This window comes from Atractosteus spatula, chromosome 1 (assembly GCF_055471065.1).
Source record: "Atractosteus spatula isolate fAtrSpa1 chromosome 1, fAtrSpa1.hap1, whole genome shotgun sequence".
NCBI lineage: Eukaryota > Metazoa > Chordata > Actinopteri > Semionotiformes > Lepisosteidae > Atractosteus > Atractosteus spatula.
In genome coordinates this window covers 66,624,537-66,644,843 of record NC_142706.1, presented here as the reverse complement: position 1 = coordinate 66,644,843, position 20,307 = coordinate 66,624,537, and the positions used below count along the sequence as shown (strand labels likewise).

The following is a 20,307-nucleotide window of genomic DNA, read 5'->3' as shown; positions in this document are numbered from 1 at the left end:
TCAGGACCGATTCTCTATAATTTGATTGAATTCAACATTCAACAGATATGTGTCGTGTAAGGAAAGGAAGGGGTTGTTTAGATTTTATTTGCATATGGTGGAATCTGACTCAGCCTTCCATGTTATACTCTTTGCTATAGTAAAAGTATGGTGTTTTCATTGCCTTCCTGTGTCTGCTTATTAGTTTATGTTCTAGTGCTCTGCTACTGTAAACCAGTGTAAAAGCCTTGTCTCTTCTGTCTTTGTCACTGCAAGCTGCTAATCTCAATGAGGTGGAAAAAGGTTAGTTTCTGTTATTTTTCATCTACAGTATTTTATTATATTCTGTGGCAATGTTTACAGCAGCATTGAATTTCTCTTGTAATACCTTTGTTTGGTCCAGCTTTTTAAAATCAAGTGAAATTAATCATGCTTTACAAGCATCGCAGGCATCATGTCTCTGCATTATCTCACATTTTTAAAAAATATTTGCTATGTAAGTTAAATGTTTTACAGTCAATATGGATGATCCAGAAATGTCTTGTTGTGGTCGTATAGCTGGACAGAACTAAAGATTAGTAAACCAGTTCTTCAAAGAGGAGAGTATGACAATGCTTATACTGTTGCAAGCATGGCCTTTGTCTTTCTTTGTTGCTTCATTTCTTCTGCAATGTGGTTATCAGAGCCCACCATAAGCATCGTTCAGAGCAAATGTAGAAAATCTTTGAAACATTGAGGTGTACAAATTTAATGTCAGCTAATATATGGAAATATCTGCCTCTGTTACTGCAATGATATCTATTATATAGACTGCAAATAGAAGTTTAAAAATGCAGTTATGGTTGTAAGCTACAGTATATCTGAAGATTCAAAATCTTGCCTTTTTGCATAAATATTTGGGTAATTTGAAGTAAGTTTTTACTTAGAAAATAATTTTAAACAAAATATTTTATCACATATGGGAGGAACTTCAATTTCTGTGAATATTTAAATACATTTTCCTAGACACACTCTTTATCAGGAATTCCACAATTAGATGAGGCCTACTCATTAAGCTTTATTTCACTATCAGCCCAAAGCCAGTACTTGTTGTGCTGAAAACAACCCATCAAGTATGAAATCCCATCTTGCCTCCTCCCTCCCACTAAGTTACAATGTGGAGTTGCCAGTCAAATCTAACGTGAATGTCTTTGTGAGCTCCTTTTGCAACCCCATTCTGACATGGAGAGATCATGAAAACACCACATTCCCGGGACCCTGGAGTGGAGATAATTTGCTTATCACCATGCTCCTTCAAAGTATAAGACGTTAACCAACAAAAACATTTGAAGACTCATTTCGATTTGAGCCTTCAATAATATAGCCGTATTTTGCCATAATAAGAATATCCTGACCAATATTAAGATAAAGAAAGATCTGATAATAGCAGGTGTCTCTTTTCATGAATGCAAAAAAACGCTGGATCTATTCTTACAAGGCCCCATTTATTTTTATGATTATAAGCTAGCCGATAGATACATGAACTATTTAAAGAGACGCTAGACAGAGGAAGAATGGAATTTATGCCTGCATTTAGAGCTATCTTTTGCCAGGAGTTTAAAACAACTATGTGTTGTAAATCAGAAGCATATACAGACAATTGGCATCAGGCTGATTGTTGCCTGGATGGCTTCCCATTAAGAATAGTACTTCAAGAAAAGTCAGCTTTGCTACAGTAAATTACCTTGTAATTCAGAGATGTTAACAGCGAAGAGACCAAAGGCAAGGACAAGCCAACACAGCACTTTAAATATGTAGTTTGGATCAGAGTGTACTTTAAATGTGAGATTTTCTGGTGTAAAAATAAATGGTCAAATTTAAAATTGCTGTAAGAAATTCCCTGGTTTGCAAATAGGTTGCAAATATCATTTTAATGTTGGATGTTAACTGCATGAATAAGCTCAATGTAATTAAGTCTAAATGTGGGACTTAATATATGATGTCTGTAGAGTTCGAGATGTAAGTGATGGTAACCTGTTTCCTAAAAGTGGGTGTCCAAATTCCCGGATGGTAGGCTGAATGAGTGTTTATTACGTATGACTTAGAGTATTACAGTATTTACTATGCCAGCAGCCATGTCAAACTGCAACTTACAATTGGCAACCCACTGAAGCTAAGCAGGTGTGAGCCTGGTCAGTACCTGGATGGGAGACCTCCTGGGAAAAAGTTTGCTGCTGGAAGAGGTGTTAGTGAGGCCAGCAGGGGGCGCTCACCCTGCGGTCCATGTGGGTCCTAATGCCCCAGTATAGTGATGGGGACACTATATACTATACTGTAAACAAGCGCCGTCTTTTGGATGAGATGTAAAACCGAGGTCCTGACTCTCTGTGGTCATTAAAAATCCCAGGGTGTTTCTCGAAAAGAGTAGGGGTGTAACCCCGGCGTCCTGGCCAAATTTCCCATGCCTCCTAATAATACCCCTCTATGAATCGGCTACATTACTTTGTTCTCCTTCCCCCCCCCTCCCTCCCACTCCGACGGCAGGCGGAGCGACGCACCACTTGGAGTATTCTCGGTCGCATTTAATGGCAACGTCAGAGATTTGGTTCAAACCACTAATTGGAGACGGGCGTGCCGACAAGCGTACCCTGCTGATCCGGGACGCTAGGATGAGAGACTACAGTATTTACTACATTTAAATAATTACAAATATTTTTTTTCATATACAAGCATTTATTACACATACTCAAAACTGCATATACTGTATACTGTATATATGTCCACGAGTAGACATTAGCCTTTTAAAATAAACTTTATTTTCTGGTCATTCCTTGCTGAGAGGTAAAGAAAAAAACACTACGTTTTGGCTCTGGAGCTACACCTCACAAAGGCTCCAGAGTCCACAGCTGAAACTTTGTGTTTCTTTTCTTTACCTCTCAGCATGGAATGAACCCTTATCTGTTCCTTTGCAGCCTACTCATGCTGACGCAGCTCTCTTCTTGAACCGCTTCAATACATATTCTGTTATCATAGTTAATCAAATCAGTGTATTTATTTACATGGCAAAGATGTACTGTATATCATCAACACACTCTAATCAATTGACCTTGGCATTTTGACTAGGCTCTTGCCTTCAGTTTTATCAATTTGCTTAGTAGGCTTTGGGTACAGTCAAATCAAGTTCTGAAAGTGGGAGTTAATAACTTAAAACAAACTTTTAAACCTGTAACAAAGTAGTCACTCAGTAGAAATCTTCATTAATTTAAAACTGTATTTCTACTGTGTGGGGCAAGAAAACAATCCAAATGCCTTTGAAGTGTATGTCATTTGATTTGAAAAGGCAAATCCTTTCAATGTTATAAGTCCATGTACAGTAAGGTTTAAGAGGGTGTTCCATCACTGTGGTGCCCGTTGTCATCCTTCTCCGCATTAATTAAAAATAATTCCCATCATAAGTAGTCACGGAGGTATGCACATTGACCTTGAACATTGTACCATTTTATGTCAGTGTACACCTTTTAAAATGCTACCAATCTGCCAGCAACACATTAGGAGAAGAGGTGATGTATCCTTGTTATGAAACAGTAACTACAACGCTGGAGGGAATGGCACTGTGCAATGCAATGTCTTAAGCAAAAGCAACAGAAAAGAAATAAGATGGATCTGCTAATTAATTTAAGCCCCGGAGGCATGATTCGAGATCAATTTAAATACGAAGCCCTTTATATTTACATTGTGCTAAAAGAAATATCAATGTTTTTGCACAAAAGCAATGTGATGGTTGGAATTTGAGAGATTTTAATCAGCAGAGCCGTATACCAGGACGTAGTTTGCATAGCTGAAAATCATAAATCATTCTGTAAACTCAACTATTTGTATTTAAATCAGATCAAAGCCCTGTAGGGTATAAATATGATCTCCTAGGTCTAATCTTACAACGATGCATGGCACTTGACATGCACGCACATCATAAAATATTTCAGAACTCAAACTTTTCTATCATTAGGAGATTAAGAGAGTTAAAAAAGAAAAATACTATAATTAAAAGCAGACAGATTTGCTCAGTTGGAAATGAATATATGGTATGTTGCATCTTTTTACATTGTATTTATGGATCCTGCTTTTTACAGAATCAGTAGAGCTCACAGAACATTATGTTACCACAGACCTTGATAATTTATCAGTGGCAGAATATTGGTTGTCTACATGACTGCAGGTTCTATTGTTTTTCCCAGACTACACATGGCTAAGCCATAAGCCATTCATCACAGCCATTCCCTTAGGGAAGGCAGAGTGTGACTGGTATTAAAGATTCATAATTTAGTGCCTTGTATGTAATTTCACAAAATCTTTTTATTGATTTATGGTGTCCTGAGACACGCATCTGGCATCTCTCAGAAAGCAACTGTGTAAAGACAGAATCCTTTGAGTTGAATTTTGAGCCTTAGAAGGCAAAGTCATTTTAAACTCTCCAGGGCATTGTATCACTGAAGGAAAAAAAAAGATGGCTTTCTCTGCAATATAATTTGTTTGAAAAGAGTTCACTAAGGAAAAAAAAAGATAAATAATTTAATACCCCAGCACAGCAGGGGCTCTGTCTTGGCACCAGCAGCAATAGTCGTCAGCTCAGAAATATAAATTGAAAATACATTCTGTGATTTCATCAAACCTTTCATGACACAATCTATAACTGGCTCTGCAAAGCCTTATGTTTTAAAATTGGCAAGGCTGGATGATTACATGGTTGTTTGAAGGAAAGGGAGTTTTTGCAGTATATTGTTATTTTAATAAGAAATAAAAAAACAGTTTTGGGGAGCATAAATGCATTGGAAAGATTATTACAATTTGGTTACCATACCAGTTTTGGAACCATAGATGACACATACAGTACCTGTCTTCTTTTGTTTTGCAGGTGAGCTGTGTGAGGAAAAGTTGGATTTCTGTGCTCCTGAGCTGAACCTCTGTCAGCATGACTCCAAGTGCATCTTGGCACCCAAAGGATACAAGTGAGTACAAAAAGAGTTTTCTGTATTCCTGATGATGGCTTGCAAACATTTTGTCTATTTTCATTAATTTCTATGTTAATATTTTTCTTTTCTCAGACTCAGCAGATGCTTACTGTTTTTCTTATTATAAAATGAGACTTTTGAACCTGCTATTATTTTATTATTATCAAGGAAAATGTAGTCAAGGAACACGCCTCAGTAATTTGCGAGAAATCCTTTCATAGATGGAGAATATTCATACAGTACATTGACATTATTTGAATTCTGCTGATCTTGACTCACACATTTATTAATGATAATACTGTTCAGATATAAGTTCATTGTACCAATTAAAAATCAATTTTAAAATATATTGTATTTCAAAATGTTTGAGTTATATGGCCACACAATTGCAATTAATTACAGGACATGAAATATGGATTAAAGGTGCACAGTTTCTTCCACCTATGTTTCTTCAAGTTCAGTCTCTTCACCTTATTTTTGGTTTGTTTATATAAAGATTCATAATAAGACAAACCCAACTATAGATTCCAAACTGTAGCTCCCTGATGCAGTACTGATGAACCATTCCATGTGTGTGGTATGTACAGTTTGTAAAGATAATTTCTTATATTGTTGTAACTTTTACAGATGTGAGTGCATGCCAGGGTATGTTGGGGACCAGTGTGACATCGACTTTGATGACTGCCAGGAAAATAAATGCAAAAATGGAGCCCATTGCATCGATGCAGTAAATGGCTATACCTGTGTGTGCCCTGAGGGATATAGGTGAGACATTTTATTTCATTCCATCATAATATTTGTGTATCTAGTGTGAGTGTAATTGTGTTAGATTAATATGACTTGATATGAATTAAACAAATATTTCATCCATCAAATAGGCTGTAATGAAGACTAAAGACCTAGATTTTCAATAATTTATAGAGTTATTTTATTACTATACCATTTTCATATAAATGATGCATATCGTATCAGTTGATTTTGCATTTGGACCTGTGATTTTCACATAAATTATAACTATTTTTTTTCATTTCTTGTTTTGCCGGGCAGTGGCTTATTTTGTGAGTTTTCTCCACCGATGGTCTTACCGCGGACAAGCCCTTGTGACAACTATGAGTGTCAAAATGGAGCCCAGTGCTTCGTAAAGGACACAGACCCTGAGTGCCAGTGTTTGCAGGGATACCGCGGGGAGAAGTGCGAGAAGCTTATCAGCGTCAACTTTGTGGACAGGGAGTCCTTTCTGCAGATCCCATCCTCCCTGATTGACTCACAGGCCAACATTTCGTTGCAGGTAGAGATGATGTCACACAAAATTAAAAACGCGTAATTATAGCAATGGGCTACAGTTCCAGATGCTTTTCCTGAGTGGAGTGACAATTGCAAAGTGTCTTTCTGAGTTAAAGAATGTCCATGGGGACCATATGGGATCGTGTGAGCAGGATGAAAGATAACAATGTGACCTTTTCCTAAAACCATTGCATAAGAATTCTCTGGTCATACAGTTCAGCTATAATCTATGAAATTGTCTTTCTGCAATTTCCATTTTTCTTGCTGATGTCATTCATATGTCATATTCAGAATACAGAAGTTTCAAAATTTATTCATATGATTAGCGGTGCCCAGTAAAAACTGATCAATCATTGATCAATTTATTTTTGTGATTTCCCTTCACTTGGCCTCGCCATTATTGCAATTGCCTTCCAAACTGCACAAACCTTGCATCTCAGTTGATGTTTTCGGCTCGTCTAGACGGCACTTGTCAAGTATGACATATGTAACATCTCTGAACATCTTTGGACCTGTTTAGAACACAACTCAACATCAGTGGAAATGCACATCCTAAAATTTACTAGCTGAGATGCATCTGCAAGCTGGCATGTGAGAATGGTACATGATTCTCATTGACCCTCACTACCAGTTTTGGTCTTGCAAAAGCATCTAAGACTTCTGAAGATGATAGAAAATGTATCTGCTGGTGGTCAGAGTATCTTTCTCCTTTGAGCTGTCCAGGGTACTGAAGTGTGGCAACTACACTACCATTACATAAAGTGGTAAACAGATATTTGGTGTTCTAAATGAAATGCTGAAATGTCATAGGGAGTTGTAGAAACTTTATTTTGGTCAGTGTGAAAAAAATGCAATTCTCCCACAGTTCTGTGTTAAACTCATTGTGTTTGTTTAATGTGTAAATGACTTGGATTACAGCATAAATGGTAGATGTATTATACTGTATTAATATACTGTACATACGTGCACTAAATTTAAGGTTGAAGGTGAAGTCTTTTCACCACCCTACACAGACCACATTTAATACTGTTTTCAGGCCAGGGGAATATTCACAAAGCTACATTTTCTGAGTCTGGGGGAGTGACTTGAATGAAGTCTCTTAAATTTGAAAAGCAACTAGTCTCAGTTGCTGATCCCAGTTTTTAATTGTTATGCTGATATTTTTGGTGGTTATTCTTTAAAATTGAGAATGTGATTTTACTTTATTATTTTATGACAGTAAACTAAAAAGGTAATAAAAATATTTGTTTCCAAAGCTTTTTTTAAGGGGGGTGGAAGTCCAGATATTAAATTACTGATTTGATTTTTATTTGTTTTGGGGAGATAAGTGAGACTTCTTGCAGTACAAAAGCCACTACTGAGTTTTTATTTTGTTGCAGTTTAGATTTAAAATATTGTCCAGATATTGTTTTACTGTGGGGGCAGTTCATATTATATAAAATTATTAATAGTCCATTTTTTTCTTTGTAATTCAATAGATTGCAACAGATGAAGATAATGGAATTTTGTTGTACAAAGGGGACAATGACCACATTGCTGTAGAGCTGTATAGGGGACGATTACGTGTCAGCTATGACACTGGTTCTTATCCACCATCAGCTATTTACAGGTAATACATTTCCAAATGTACTACTATATTCCATTTATCTAGCAATGCTTATAACCTTTCTAAAAGCTGCTTTATGTTTTCCTCAATGCAGCCTCATTTTGATAATGTTCTCATTGTCATATTTCTTTGCTCATTAAAGAAACCAGCTGCCCCTGAAACTACCTTTTAATTTCCTATTTGTCATGCTGTTTGTGTCAAACATACACAAAATTATAACACTTAATTTGGTGAAATGATGATTGAAACCTCATTCTGTCATCAATTATTGTAATGTATTATGTGTACATTCCAAATTAAACATTTAAAATTTAAATATCCCACCAGATATTTCCATGTGTTTCAAGTCCTGATTAGGAAACTGAAGTTTTATATTCATATTTAAATCGAAAAGCTTTGAAGGCAAAAATATATTACATTTTTGCTAAATGTTCTAACTCATAAATATAAGAGTAGCGTAGGTAAAGCAGGTAAAGATTAGGTTAAAGTTTTATTTTGATTTTTGGGGCAAATATTGTAATATTGTGAAAATATTTTTTGAAAACAAATTTAAAAATTAATTGTGTCAAAACTTATTTTACGTCATATATAAGTTCATAAAATAAATTCAGAATTTTTCAAATTAGTTTAGACAACATTTTTTTGCTGCACAGTATATTTGTTTTACTCAGTGCTGTTTCTCAGTGTAGTTTCTGAAAGGTCCTGTTTCAGAAGCATTTAAATATTATTTCTCTTTTTCTTAATTAAAAGCAATTGAACGTGTCTGCCTCACTCATCTGTGGTGCAGTCATTACCTATACCCCAGCACCTGGTCTTACTATGATATTATTATTTAGGATAGATTCGTTAGAATTAATTAGAATAGAAATTATAATAGAATGTAATACAGAATGTATGTATAAGAAAAGATAATTGATTGCCAGTGACCAAGCAAGACCAATAATTGTATTTATAGACATTAAAATAAAAAGGGGACAACATTGGATCAGATAAATTAGGATATTTTTTTAATAGGATTTTTTTAATAGCTTCACACTACCAGAAATAAAACATTACCATTATAGATATGTCACACACAGGACTTTAAGATATTTTAAGGCATAAAAGGAATTGTACAATGCATTACATAATTATATGGAAAAACATATGGAATTTACTGACAGTATGTAGGGATTTATTCCTTTTCATTGCCAAAGTTGGGTTAGGCTTATAATGCTACTGTTATGTATGCTTTAGATAGTAATTTCATGTAAATGTCCCTTGAAATTTTACTGAGACTATTTAATTAAAAAGATGCATTGCTCAGAGGCATCTCACAAAGCGAACTGTGTAATGTATCACAGTACATGTTCACTATTGACAGACGTATTGTTACATCCGTAATCCCCAACACAAATTCTTGTCTTTCCTCAGAAAATCCCTCTTGAGAAGGGCTGTGTGAATGAGTGCCTGTAATTGAACCACTGTTCTGCAAGTCTAGGACACAAATGCCAATTTCTGTGTCAGTCTGCAGATCTCTGCAGTGCTCGCTTTTTTAAAATGCTGAGCACATCAAAAGCCCCTGAGAGAGAATTCCTGATATTTGGCAGGTTTTCAAGGAATTTCTTTTTTTCCTTTTCTTTACTATCAGGCACTCGTTTTCACTATAAACACTTAAATGTGTTTGTGTCTCCAGAGCAACAACTATATATTTTGATGTCTTTCTGTTGCCTTTTCAACCTTCAGACAGATTGCTCTTTGTTTCGGTTCTCGCAGGAGAAAAGGAATACTTTCAGCAAGCCAAAAAAGTATTTTTCTTCACTTTAATGCATTTATCCTTAGTCCTTTAATATGAAGTGTGGTATTTGATGATTTTGCATTAGGAAAGGGGGAAAAAAATCACAGGGTTTTTTTAACTTGATGCCCGATGTAATTTCAGCACGTACACAGAAGTAGCAACATTGCAAGACTGACACAACTGGAAAGAAGATATTTTGAAATTATGCAGTATTTACTGTATGAAAAATACAGCAACATCGAACTGTAGATTACTTTTTATTCATGTTTACTGTGTATCTTACCTTTTCAGTGTGGAAACAATTAATGACGGAAACTTCCATGTAGTGGAACTTGTGGCTCTTGACCAGACGCTTTCTCTCTCAATCGATGGAGGGAGTCCCAAAAGTATCAGCACCCTGTCCCCACAGTCCACACTGAGCCTTGATTCGCCTCTCTATGTCGGAGGTAAGGGTCAACAGAGCTGAAAAGAATTTAAACAAAAACTCACGACATGCCAATTACCTGCAAACGCGCTAAATGAAGAATGCTGTACTAATTACTAGCACTAATATAAAGTGTAACACAGAAAGCTATTGCTCCCAAGCTGATTGAATTTAAAAGGGCTAAATGACTGTGTCCTAGAGATGAGGTAATTGACTAGCAATGTCAGCATAATGTGTTGCAAAGTGAGTTTTTCCCAGCAGTCCTGGAGGAACAGCCTCAGGAGAACTGGCATGTACTATAGGCAGTTATGTGATTGACCTCCCCACCACTTGTTTAATAATGCCGCTTCGTTATTGTCATACAGTAGACAAGATGAGCCTACTTAAGGATAACTGTAAAGAGCTACCTGCATGGTAACAAAAGAGAAAGTCAAAAATAGTACATATTAAATGTACAGTAGGTGTTCAGTGTAATGAACGTGAATGTCCCACTTAACAAAAACAGTTTTTTCCTTAATCTGAAGATTTTCTAAAAAGCCATGACTATTTTCCCTTTGACTATTTCCCTCATAGAATCATTTTTATTTAGTTAATGAAGGCCAAATTTGGTTTTGCAGACATAAAAACAATATCATAAAAGTTAGACAATAAGCTGAATGCCTAGACCAAATTACATTTTAATATGTTTATGGTCACATCTTCTTTAATGTATTTTTCAGCATCCCATTTACATTTGTGTGCATTTAAAAATAGACATTTAAAGTTTCAGAACACTTTCCATTTCCATTAAGAAAAAATAACAGTCTAGCTGAAGCTGACTCTGCAGGACCCTTTACAAAACAGCATGATAATATTCTTGGATCATTAAACTACTAGCAACTAAATGAGCAAGATGGACTGAATGGCCATCTCTCATTTATAATGTTTTTATATTCTAAAATCACTTTTAAGATCTTCTCAGGATGCTCAGATGCACAGTGATGAAACCGAATGTTATTAAAATGTATTATACTGTAACTAAATATCAGCAGTTTTGTGTGAACTATTAATAGAAAAGATCAAATAAATGTTCTGTATGGTTCAATGCTAAGCTAATGCAAGAGGAAATTATAGGATTAGAAAATCACATGATTCAAATCAGTAATTTAATAACAAACAATTACGTTTAGCTTAAGCATATTGTTACAAATAGGGGTTACAAAAATGGAAAGCGGTTTAGTCTTACTTAGTAATACTTAGTAATTACTTACTAATAAGTACAATAATTATTCGTAACCTCCAACTTGTAAGTGATTTCTCCAGAATACATCTGAGTGGTTGGTATAATTAGAGGCATGTTAATTCTTTATTCTCTGGCACACAAGTGATTCTGTTAATATAGTATGTACAAACAAGGTGCTCCAGAGGCCTAACGTTCTTATCACCCAGAAAACCCCAGACTGCTACCAAGTATTCGACTTTTAAATAATGCCTACAGAGACCAAATAAGAGTTAAGATGCCTCCTAAAATAAATGCTGGACAACCTGCAGTTAAATCTCTCTTTCTGTAAACCTGGAGGCAACAAAATAAATGAGAGCCTATCTCCCTCTTCTAAAAATTCACCCAAAAGCAGGAAAGGCCATCTTTAACAAAGGTATCTTTTACTCGGGAAACCCAAGTTCCTGAGAAAAACACAGAATAGCAAGCTCTCTCTAACAAGGTTCAAATACTTTGCTCCAGTCAAGTTTTGTCTGGATGATCATGAAGTAGGTAGGGGCTCTCGCCTGGCGCAAGCTTCATGTTCCAACTCCTCCTGAATCCTATCTCTCTTGTGGTCTGACCTTCTTTCTCTTCTTTTTCTCTCTTCTTTTCTCTGTGGTCTTAATGTGATCTTATTTGGTGTATCTGGACTACAGATTGACAGTTATTTACCCACAACCTAATTAATTAGGTAAACCAAGTTAAACTGTATGATTGCTTTTGATCACCGGGTGGGGACCCCATACATCTCAGCAAACGTCCCCTCTGCTTTGAAGATGGAAATGTTTACACTGCCAGATGTTACTCACTTTATCAAAACTCTTACAGACACTTCACTTCCAAGTCACCTATAGCTGTAACAATATAAACGTTTGTCCAACCAATAAGGGTTGTGTGCTACATCTACAGTACAGATATTGACTATATGAGATATCACCTTGTTGATGACACATTAAGTGTGCAGGACCTATTACTAACCAGATGTCATTACGTAGGAATGCCTGTGAAGACAAATGTGGCGGCACTTCGTCAAGGTCCAGGCCAGAATGGTACAAGCTTTCATGGGTGCATCCGGAACTTGTATATCAACAATGAGCTGCAGGATTTCAGCAAGTTCCAGTTGCAAGAGGGGATCTTGCCAGGGTGTGAGCCTTGCCAGAAGAAAGTATGTGTGCATGGAACCTGTCATGCCACAGGACAGTCCAGCTTCACCTGCGAATGTGAGGGGGGTTGGACTGGAGTGCTGTGTGACCAGCAAACTAACGACCCCTGTCAAGGCAACAAGTACGTCTTCTTAGAAAATCTTGTGCTTCACAACCGAAAGCCAGATATTATTACAGATACCAGCCTCTTGATTGCTTGATTGTTATTTCATCAAATGTAAAAGATATTGTTTAAAAATGTTTTTCTTCTCCAAACATTAAACCATGAACTCTAATAATTTTCTATTTTTAAATCATATTACTTAAAAATAAACTAGCCCTTTTTTGTGTAGTTTTCAAAGAGAAGAACATCCCTGCCTGATCAAAGAGCAACTTGCATTTAATTACAGAGTAGCCCCTGAGGTTTGGTGTTGAAGTTGAAGAGCTGCCACACTCTTTAGTTCTCTATTCAGCAGCTTTGCTGCCTTATAGCTTAATCTTGTCAGATCTCAGAAGTGATGCAACAATGGTACTAGTTAGTACTGGCTTGGGAGAGGTAAAACCAGGACCTGCCTGCTCTAAATGGTATTGGTGGACCAGTGGGTGGCACTCTTTCCTCAGAACCATTTATCCATTTTCTAACAGCCTTATTCAATTCGGGGTCACAGGGGAGACAGAACCTTTTACAAATAACAGGTGCAAGTCAGGGCACACAGAGACGCAAACATGCACTCACTAAGACCAGGGCCAAGTTTCCCAGAAACCAACTAACCTACCATTATGTCTTTGGACTGTGGCATGAAACCGGTGCACCTGGTGGAAACCCACACAAATGGGAAGACCAGACAAACTCCATGCAGTTAGCACTGCGAGACAGCAATGCTAGCCACTGCTCCACTGTACCACCCATCTCTGGACTATACTTTCAACAAGAAAACAATGCCCCACTTTGGAGTTTGGATAGACTGTGCTGTATGAGTTGCCAACTTTCAGATGAAGAGATAAATCAAGGTCCAGATTACTTATTCATTAAAATTGCCTTTCTGCCTTTTAATTTAATTGTGGTAGCAAAATCTTCCACACCTGATCTGCTATGTAATGGGTCTGCCACTTGTCACATGTCACATGCTGTAATTGTATGGTAGATGAAGATGAATATGTATAAAGTGCTTTGGGATCGTGGGATGAAAAGCACTAAGATGTAATTGTATTGTTTTAATTCAAGCCTCTTTCATGAGGTGTAGTTACTGTCTGATTCAACACTTTATATCTATCTTCAGGTGTATCCATGGGACCTGTGTGTCTATCAACGCATTCTCATACAGCTGCAAGTGCCAGCCAGGCTATGGGGGTGTGTTGTGTGATGAAGAGGAAGATGTCTTTAACCCTTGCCAATCCATTAAGTGCAAACATGGAAAATGCAGACTATCAGGCCTGGGCAAGCCCTACTGTGAGTGTAACAGTGGATACACCGGAGACAGCTGTGACAGAGGTAAGAATAAAACAGTTATTGGCAGCTATGTTGTTGTACTGGTTCATTGTAATATAAATAACTTTATGGCCCTCGTCAATTTTATCCAATACCTTAACAAGTATCACACCATGAAATGTAATTTAACTAATGATCATCAAAACTATGAGGACTTATAAATAATATTAATAATTATTTTAATAACAAACACTATTTTAATAAGGGTCCCTATGTATGTGCATATGAATGATTTTCAATACCCAGTTTAAGTGACTTTAGTCTTTATTGTTCTGGAGCAGCCCAAAATCTAAACCAGAATATAAATTCTCAATAGCATCCCTTAATATCACTTTCACAAGGTGTTGGTGCTTTTTTTCTGATTCATTTTAGTCATTTTTTAAGTAGTTCTCTGAATGTTTCAAAAAGTTTATAAACACTGACTTTATTCATACAGTACATGCATTGAATAGCTGAAAAACATTTTGCTTATTTATTTTAAAAAATCATATCAGAGTCACAGAATTAGGATGTTCTCATGATAATTTTAGCACAGTAAATATACTACAGTATGTACCATTACACAAAAATTAAGCTTTTTGTGTACGCTGTGCCTCAGTTTTTATGTACTGTATCTGGGTAGTGTCCTTTACCTCTTTCACTGTGAGTCCAAATCCAATGACTCTGCTCCTGTTTTTATTACAAACTCTATTTCGGACCTCTCAGCCTCTTCCGACCATACCCAGAATCCCACTCAGGTGAGACAGGTGAGACAGCCTGCAAAGGATAAAGGATTTCCCATCTCTTATCCTTGTCCTTTCCACATGTCATCAGTTTCATCTTATCTTTTGGGTAACATTATTTTAAAGTCACATGTGCTTTATAAGTCTTTTCTGCCAAAAGACTGTTCCAAAGCTTACATTTTTGCTGCCATCTATGTGTTGTGAAATTGCAGTTCATGATTTTTTTTTAATTGCATGAGTGACACGTTTTCATACAGATAGCTTTTAGAGGTTTATATGTTTTAATGTATTCTAATGCTGTTTAATAACAAGCAGACCTACACAGCTTGGGCACAAGTGTCTTCTTTTAAAAAACTGCTGTGGCTTACAGTTGTATTTTTTATGAGTACTTTTGAATTCAGTGTTTTCCATTGAAAGAGAAGGGGAGTTCTAATCCTCTAGTCTTATTACTTTGAACCCCGTTGGTAAAATGGCATGGTTTGTTCCCTCCATCTTCTCTTTTGTTTTCAGCTAAAGGTGTTTGTCTCTTGGAGTTATCTGTTGGTTCACACTGATAACATGATGACTGTGATTGGTGTGAATTTGCTAAATAAGGGCCCTTTTTTTGCCTCACAGAAATCTTTTGTCGAGGGGAACGGGTCCGAGATAACTATCAGAAACAGCAGGGGTATGCCGCGTGCCAGACCACCAAAAAGGTCTCACGGCTAGAATGTCGTGGAGGCTGCTCCATTGGCCAGTGCTGTGGACCTCTAAGAAGCAAGCGCCGGAAATACACTTTTGAATGCACCGACGGGTCTTCGTTTGTGGAGGAAGTCGAGAAAGTGGTGAAGTGTGGCTGTACAAAATGTCCTTCATAATTTTCTGTTGTGTTACATGTCCCCCTTTTTTTAAAAGAAGAAAAAGCAAGAGTACCTTTTGACAGTGCTGGACTAATTAATGCTTCCATAGTGGAAATATTGAAATATATTGTAAAGTACAAAACAGACTTATTTTTTATTATCAAGAGGAAAGAAAAAAAAACACAGAGTTGACTCTATTCTTCATTTGCCATTACTCCAGGATGTGGTACATTTATTTTGTTTCCGAGAAGAACTGGGTCTTGTCTGTCGCAGATGAAGAAATGAAGATAACAGTTGGCCGTTTAAGGTTTTATCAATCGTTTTTGATTTTCCACTTCACATGACTTTTAGTAACTGTATCATGACAGACAAACGCATCATGATATGTAGTACACAGCTTCAAATTTCAAAAGGTGAAAGTAAAATGAACAACAGATACAGAGAGGAGATATGATGTACAGCTACAGCCTGGTCTTCTTTACTTCTTGTTTGATGACGGTGGTGTTTAGAAAAATCTTTTACCTTTTGAAAAGGAAAGAACAAAATGAATCCCAAAGGAGGACTGTGCCTGAGAAATCTTGTTTTTAAATAGAAATTTCATTCGTTGAAACTGATCTACTGAAGGCCATAAACTGCAGTATAGCGGAAAGCTTGTTGTAAATGTGCATTTAGTATATCATGAATTTTACTCGCACATGTCAATGGTACAATAGCGGAAATTTAAATATTTAGCGAGCCTTGTTTCCAGTATTAATTCTTTGTAATTTAAATGTTAAAGGGAAGGGAGGGGGGAGGGCATAATAAATATAGATTAATAATGTATGATTAGTAATTTGGTTTAAAGATAAGTCTTGTCCTTTTTATGTGTCTTCTGACTTTTGGCGCAGTATTCAAAATATCACTGACAAATATTTATTGTATCAAAAATATGTTTACTTATCTTTGTAGATCTTCCCTTATACTACAGTTTGAGTCTTTTAATATATATTAATTTATATTTGTCCTGATATTTTTATATTTAAAAAGACAATTAAAATCAGGATTTGGTGGGATAGATGAACTAACATAGCATGTCCCATTTAGACGTTTTGTTTTTAGCTCTATATTTGACCACTGGTATTGTTGTCTGCTCCTGAATCTGTTACACTTTAAACGTAAGGTGTTAAATGTAACAGAACATTGTATATTTTTGTCAAATCTCCTCAGAATTTGTACCCTGCCAGAAATAAAGGTCTTTATACTAGATTATAATTGTATAGAGGTAACTTTTCCCAACATATTTTACACAGATGAAATGGTGTTTAGAAAATTATCATAGGAGAAAATAGCTCTCTTTTTACAAACATGATTTTCCTTGGAGTTCCTTACCTTTTTAACAAACTACGCTAAGAAAACTGTGACTTTTTCTAAAAAAAAATACTTTGTTATCCCTATGTTTCCAATGTTAACATGTTGCTGCTAAATTTGTAATGTAGATTTTGATTATAATATGTATGGTAGTGGAATGTGCTCTGCCTTCATTAAAAAAGAGCACACTGTATAACAAAGATTTGTTTTCCTGACTTTTTTATGAAAAACAAAACAAACTAGGTGTCCATGTTAAATGAATTGTGTTTTGTCTTACCTGGACTAATATCAGTATTGCTGCTGATGTTTGTAAATTAAACAGGATCTTTACTTCAGTGCTATTTCTCCCTGGTGTCCTTGTTTTAAAAATGAAGAATAATGAAGATGCAATGATTTGTTAGTGATATATACTGTACGTTGATAGTTATCTAAGAATACTTTACCCTTGGGTATCCCCATTGTTACCATTGGGTTCGCCAATTATTAATTGTCAATTGCTTTTTTTATTGCTGTAGATATGAAGGTCTGAAATAACCACAGAATCACTTTAATCCACAATATATCCAGAAGATATCCAACATTATGTACATGCATACATTTTTAGACAAATGAAAATCAAGGAAGTTGATTTGCAAACATTCCCTAAAATAATATTGCAGTTACTAATTTTTAAGCCCCTCTTACAACTAAATACCTTCTCCTTTTTATGAGACATGCCAGCATACATAAAAGAAGTCCTGGGCTGTTTATGTGTCAGACCTTCATGAACAGCACATGAATACATAACAAGTCATTACTGGTTCTTAACACCCTGTGATGCATATGAACACTCATTAATTCAATGTAACTGAAAAGAGGGAAAGTAATCATGCTTCTGTCGATTTCCCTGCGGTAAAATTATATTTACTGCCTTTTCTGCAGGGTAATAGTACTAGTAAATAGGACAGCACACAATAAGGGACAACATTCATCTTTTCTTGGTAGTAAATCCAGTGCCTCCATTTACTATATTGAGCGTTGTTTTATTGTGTGTGAATTCAAGAACTGACTATTGCAGAGGCTAATTCCACTCAGAAAAATAAAACAAAATGAGTCATACTCTGCACAATATTTTGGATGTAGAGCCTTCTGCAGGCATAGGAGAGAGAGGGGCAGAACAGAAATATGAGGAAATAAACCCAAGGGTCTTTCATACCTGATCGTGCCTACTGTGAAAGTTCTCGTTTTTATGCTTCACTGTTACAAAAAGCCCAAAACAATTACTTTATAACTGTAGCCTGTGATAAACAGAACACAGATAACTGATAACTTAGAATTATTTTTTGTTGCATTATCGCAGCTACCTCTGCCAAATGAGCAAAACAGGTAATGTAGCCATCCATTTGCTTTATCCAATACAGAGTGGTAGGTGAGCCAGAGCCTGACACTAGACTGTAAACAAGCGCCGTCTTTCGGATGAGACGTAAAACCGAGGTCCTGATTCTCTGTGGTCATTAAAAATCCCAGGGTGTTTCTCGAAAAGAGTAGGGGTATAACCCCGGCATCCTGGCCAAATTTCCCATGCGTCCTAATAATCCCCCTCTATGAATTGGCTACATTACTTTGTTCTCCCCCTCCCACCTCTGACGGCAGGCATTTAATGGCAACATCAGCTCAAAGATTTGGTTCAAACCACCAAATGGAGACGGGCGTGCCGACAAGCGGACCCTGCTGATGCGGGATTAACGCTAGGATGAGAGAAGTGAGCCAGAGCCTGTCCCAGCAAGCAATGGGTTCAAGGTAGGATATATCTACCCTGGATGGAATGCCAGTGTATTGCAGCGTACACATAGACACAAGCATGCATACAATCACTCCCACACCACAGGTTTAAAGATGGGAGTATGACATCAGTGACATCAGTGTAGATGGCTTGTCATGTTTTCTGTGATATCACTTATTCATCCATCCATCCATTTTCTAACCGCTTCTTCCAATTCAGCGTCACTGGGGAGCCGGAGCCTATCCTGGTAAGCAATGGGTGTAACAAGGTGGGATATTCTCTGGATGGGATGCCAGTCCATCTCAGGGCTCACACAGACACAAACATGCACACACTCCCACACCAGGGCCAATTTTCCCAGAATCCAGTTAACTAAGTGGTATGGCTTTGGACTGTGGCAGGAATCCAAAGCACCCGGAGGAAACAAGGTTCATACAATATACAAACTCCAAGCAGGCAGCACACCAGGACCAGAATTTAACCAGGGCCCCAGCCCTGTAATGCAGCAATGCTAACCACTGCGCCACTGTGTCCCTTAATAAAATGCAAAACCATTGATCTAATTGTCTCATAAAGGTAAAATGTTAACATTTTAGGTTGAAATCATTAACTGAAGGAAAAACTACTGGAAATTTTTCATAAGCAATTCAATTAATAAAAACAGAAAATCCTGTTCCTTTTTTCATAAACCTATATAACTGTCACCGGCCAAGTGACCAGGTTTGGCTCAAAAGAAAAGAAACTCCCACAAAGCAGTCTTCAAATGCAAACAAAACTGGATTTATTGCCATCAAAATAGGGATAACAAAAAAAAAAAACCTTCACAGGAGTACTCTCCACACCTTTCCTCCAAGGCATCCTCCTCCATACTGAGCGCTCCCAGTCCGTTTTATAGCCCCTCCTCTTCTAAGGACCATCCTCTTAAAGGGACTCGCTCACATTTTCTTAACAGAGATGGGCAGTTTGCTCACAATAAAGTATTCAACCATCCAAAAAAAACCTTGTAAATTTTAACAGAGTCATGCAACCGTGATATATATTCACAACAAAACACCTAACCTTACATCGGTTATTTATAGATGGCTCACCAGTTACCTTTCCCTTTAAGATCATTTGTGTGATACTACAAACAGGAAAGGTGACTGGTGGCCATCTTGATCAACACAAAACAATACAATACCATACTCCAAATGGGGAAAACACTGCAGTGCTTTTAGGGAAACAACAAAAAGGGTAAGTATCATTCACACTTCATTCGTATCACATACACTCTCTCAAACATACCAGAAGGGTAGGGGGAAGTATTGGAGTATTTCACATTCAGAAAGAAAAAAATAACAAGCACTCTGTCACAATAACTAAATAGTAAATTATGATTTTGAAAGAAAATCATAACTTGATACTGTATGTTTTTATATTTGAGACTTCTCTTAGAAAATCAAAGAACTTGATGTTGTGTTGAAGGGGACCATATAAAACAGGATATACTGCGGTAGAGAAAAAAGGGAAGTAATCAAAACTGTGAGAGATTTTTATGAGAAAGATCAGTTGCTGTGCGAAAATGTAAACAAAGATTGGTCAAAAGGTTCATAAGGCAATTAAAATGGTTCAGGACCATTTTTGTATAATTTGTGATGTAGAGTAACCCACTTAAGTGTACTATATAACCTATTCTAAGTGAAGTTTTATACACTTAATCGGGGTATAC

The 20,307-nt window shown here is 36.6% G+C and overlaps 1 protein-coding gene across 2 annotated transcripts in view; it reads left to right on the top strand.

Annotated features, from left to right (window-relative positions):
• Positions 1-17,172, top strand: part of slit2 (slit homolog 2 (Drosophila)) — a 166,617-nt gene extending 149,445 nt beyond the window's left edge. Inside the window, exons 30-38 of one of the 2 annotated variants that reach the window (XM_088917782.1) lie at positions 256-282; positions 4,871-4,964; positions 5,595-5,732; positions 6,015-6,255; positions 7,730-7,860; positions 9,926-10,080; positions 12,294-12,582; positions 13,721-13,932; positions 15,267-17,172. In XM_088917782.1, coding sequence (XP_088773908.1) covers positions 256-282; positions 4,871-4,964; positions 5,595-5,732; positions 6,015-6,255; positions 7,730-7,860; positions 9,926-10,080; positions 12,294-12,582; positions 13,721-13,932; positions 15,267-15,508 — 1,529 coding nt within the window. In that variant the 3' untranslated portion in view covers positions 15,509-17,172. The remainder of the gene's footprint in view (positions 1-255; positions 283-4,870; positions 4,965-5,594; positions 5,733-6,014; positions 6,256-7,729; positions 7,861-9,925; positions 10,081-12,293; positions 12,583-13,720; positions 13,933-15,266) is intronic. The other variant, XM_088917790.1, reaches the window with a different exon arrangement.
• Positions 17,173-20,307: the final 3,135 nt, after the last annotated feature.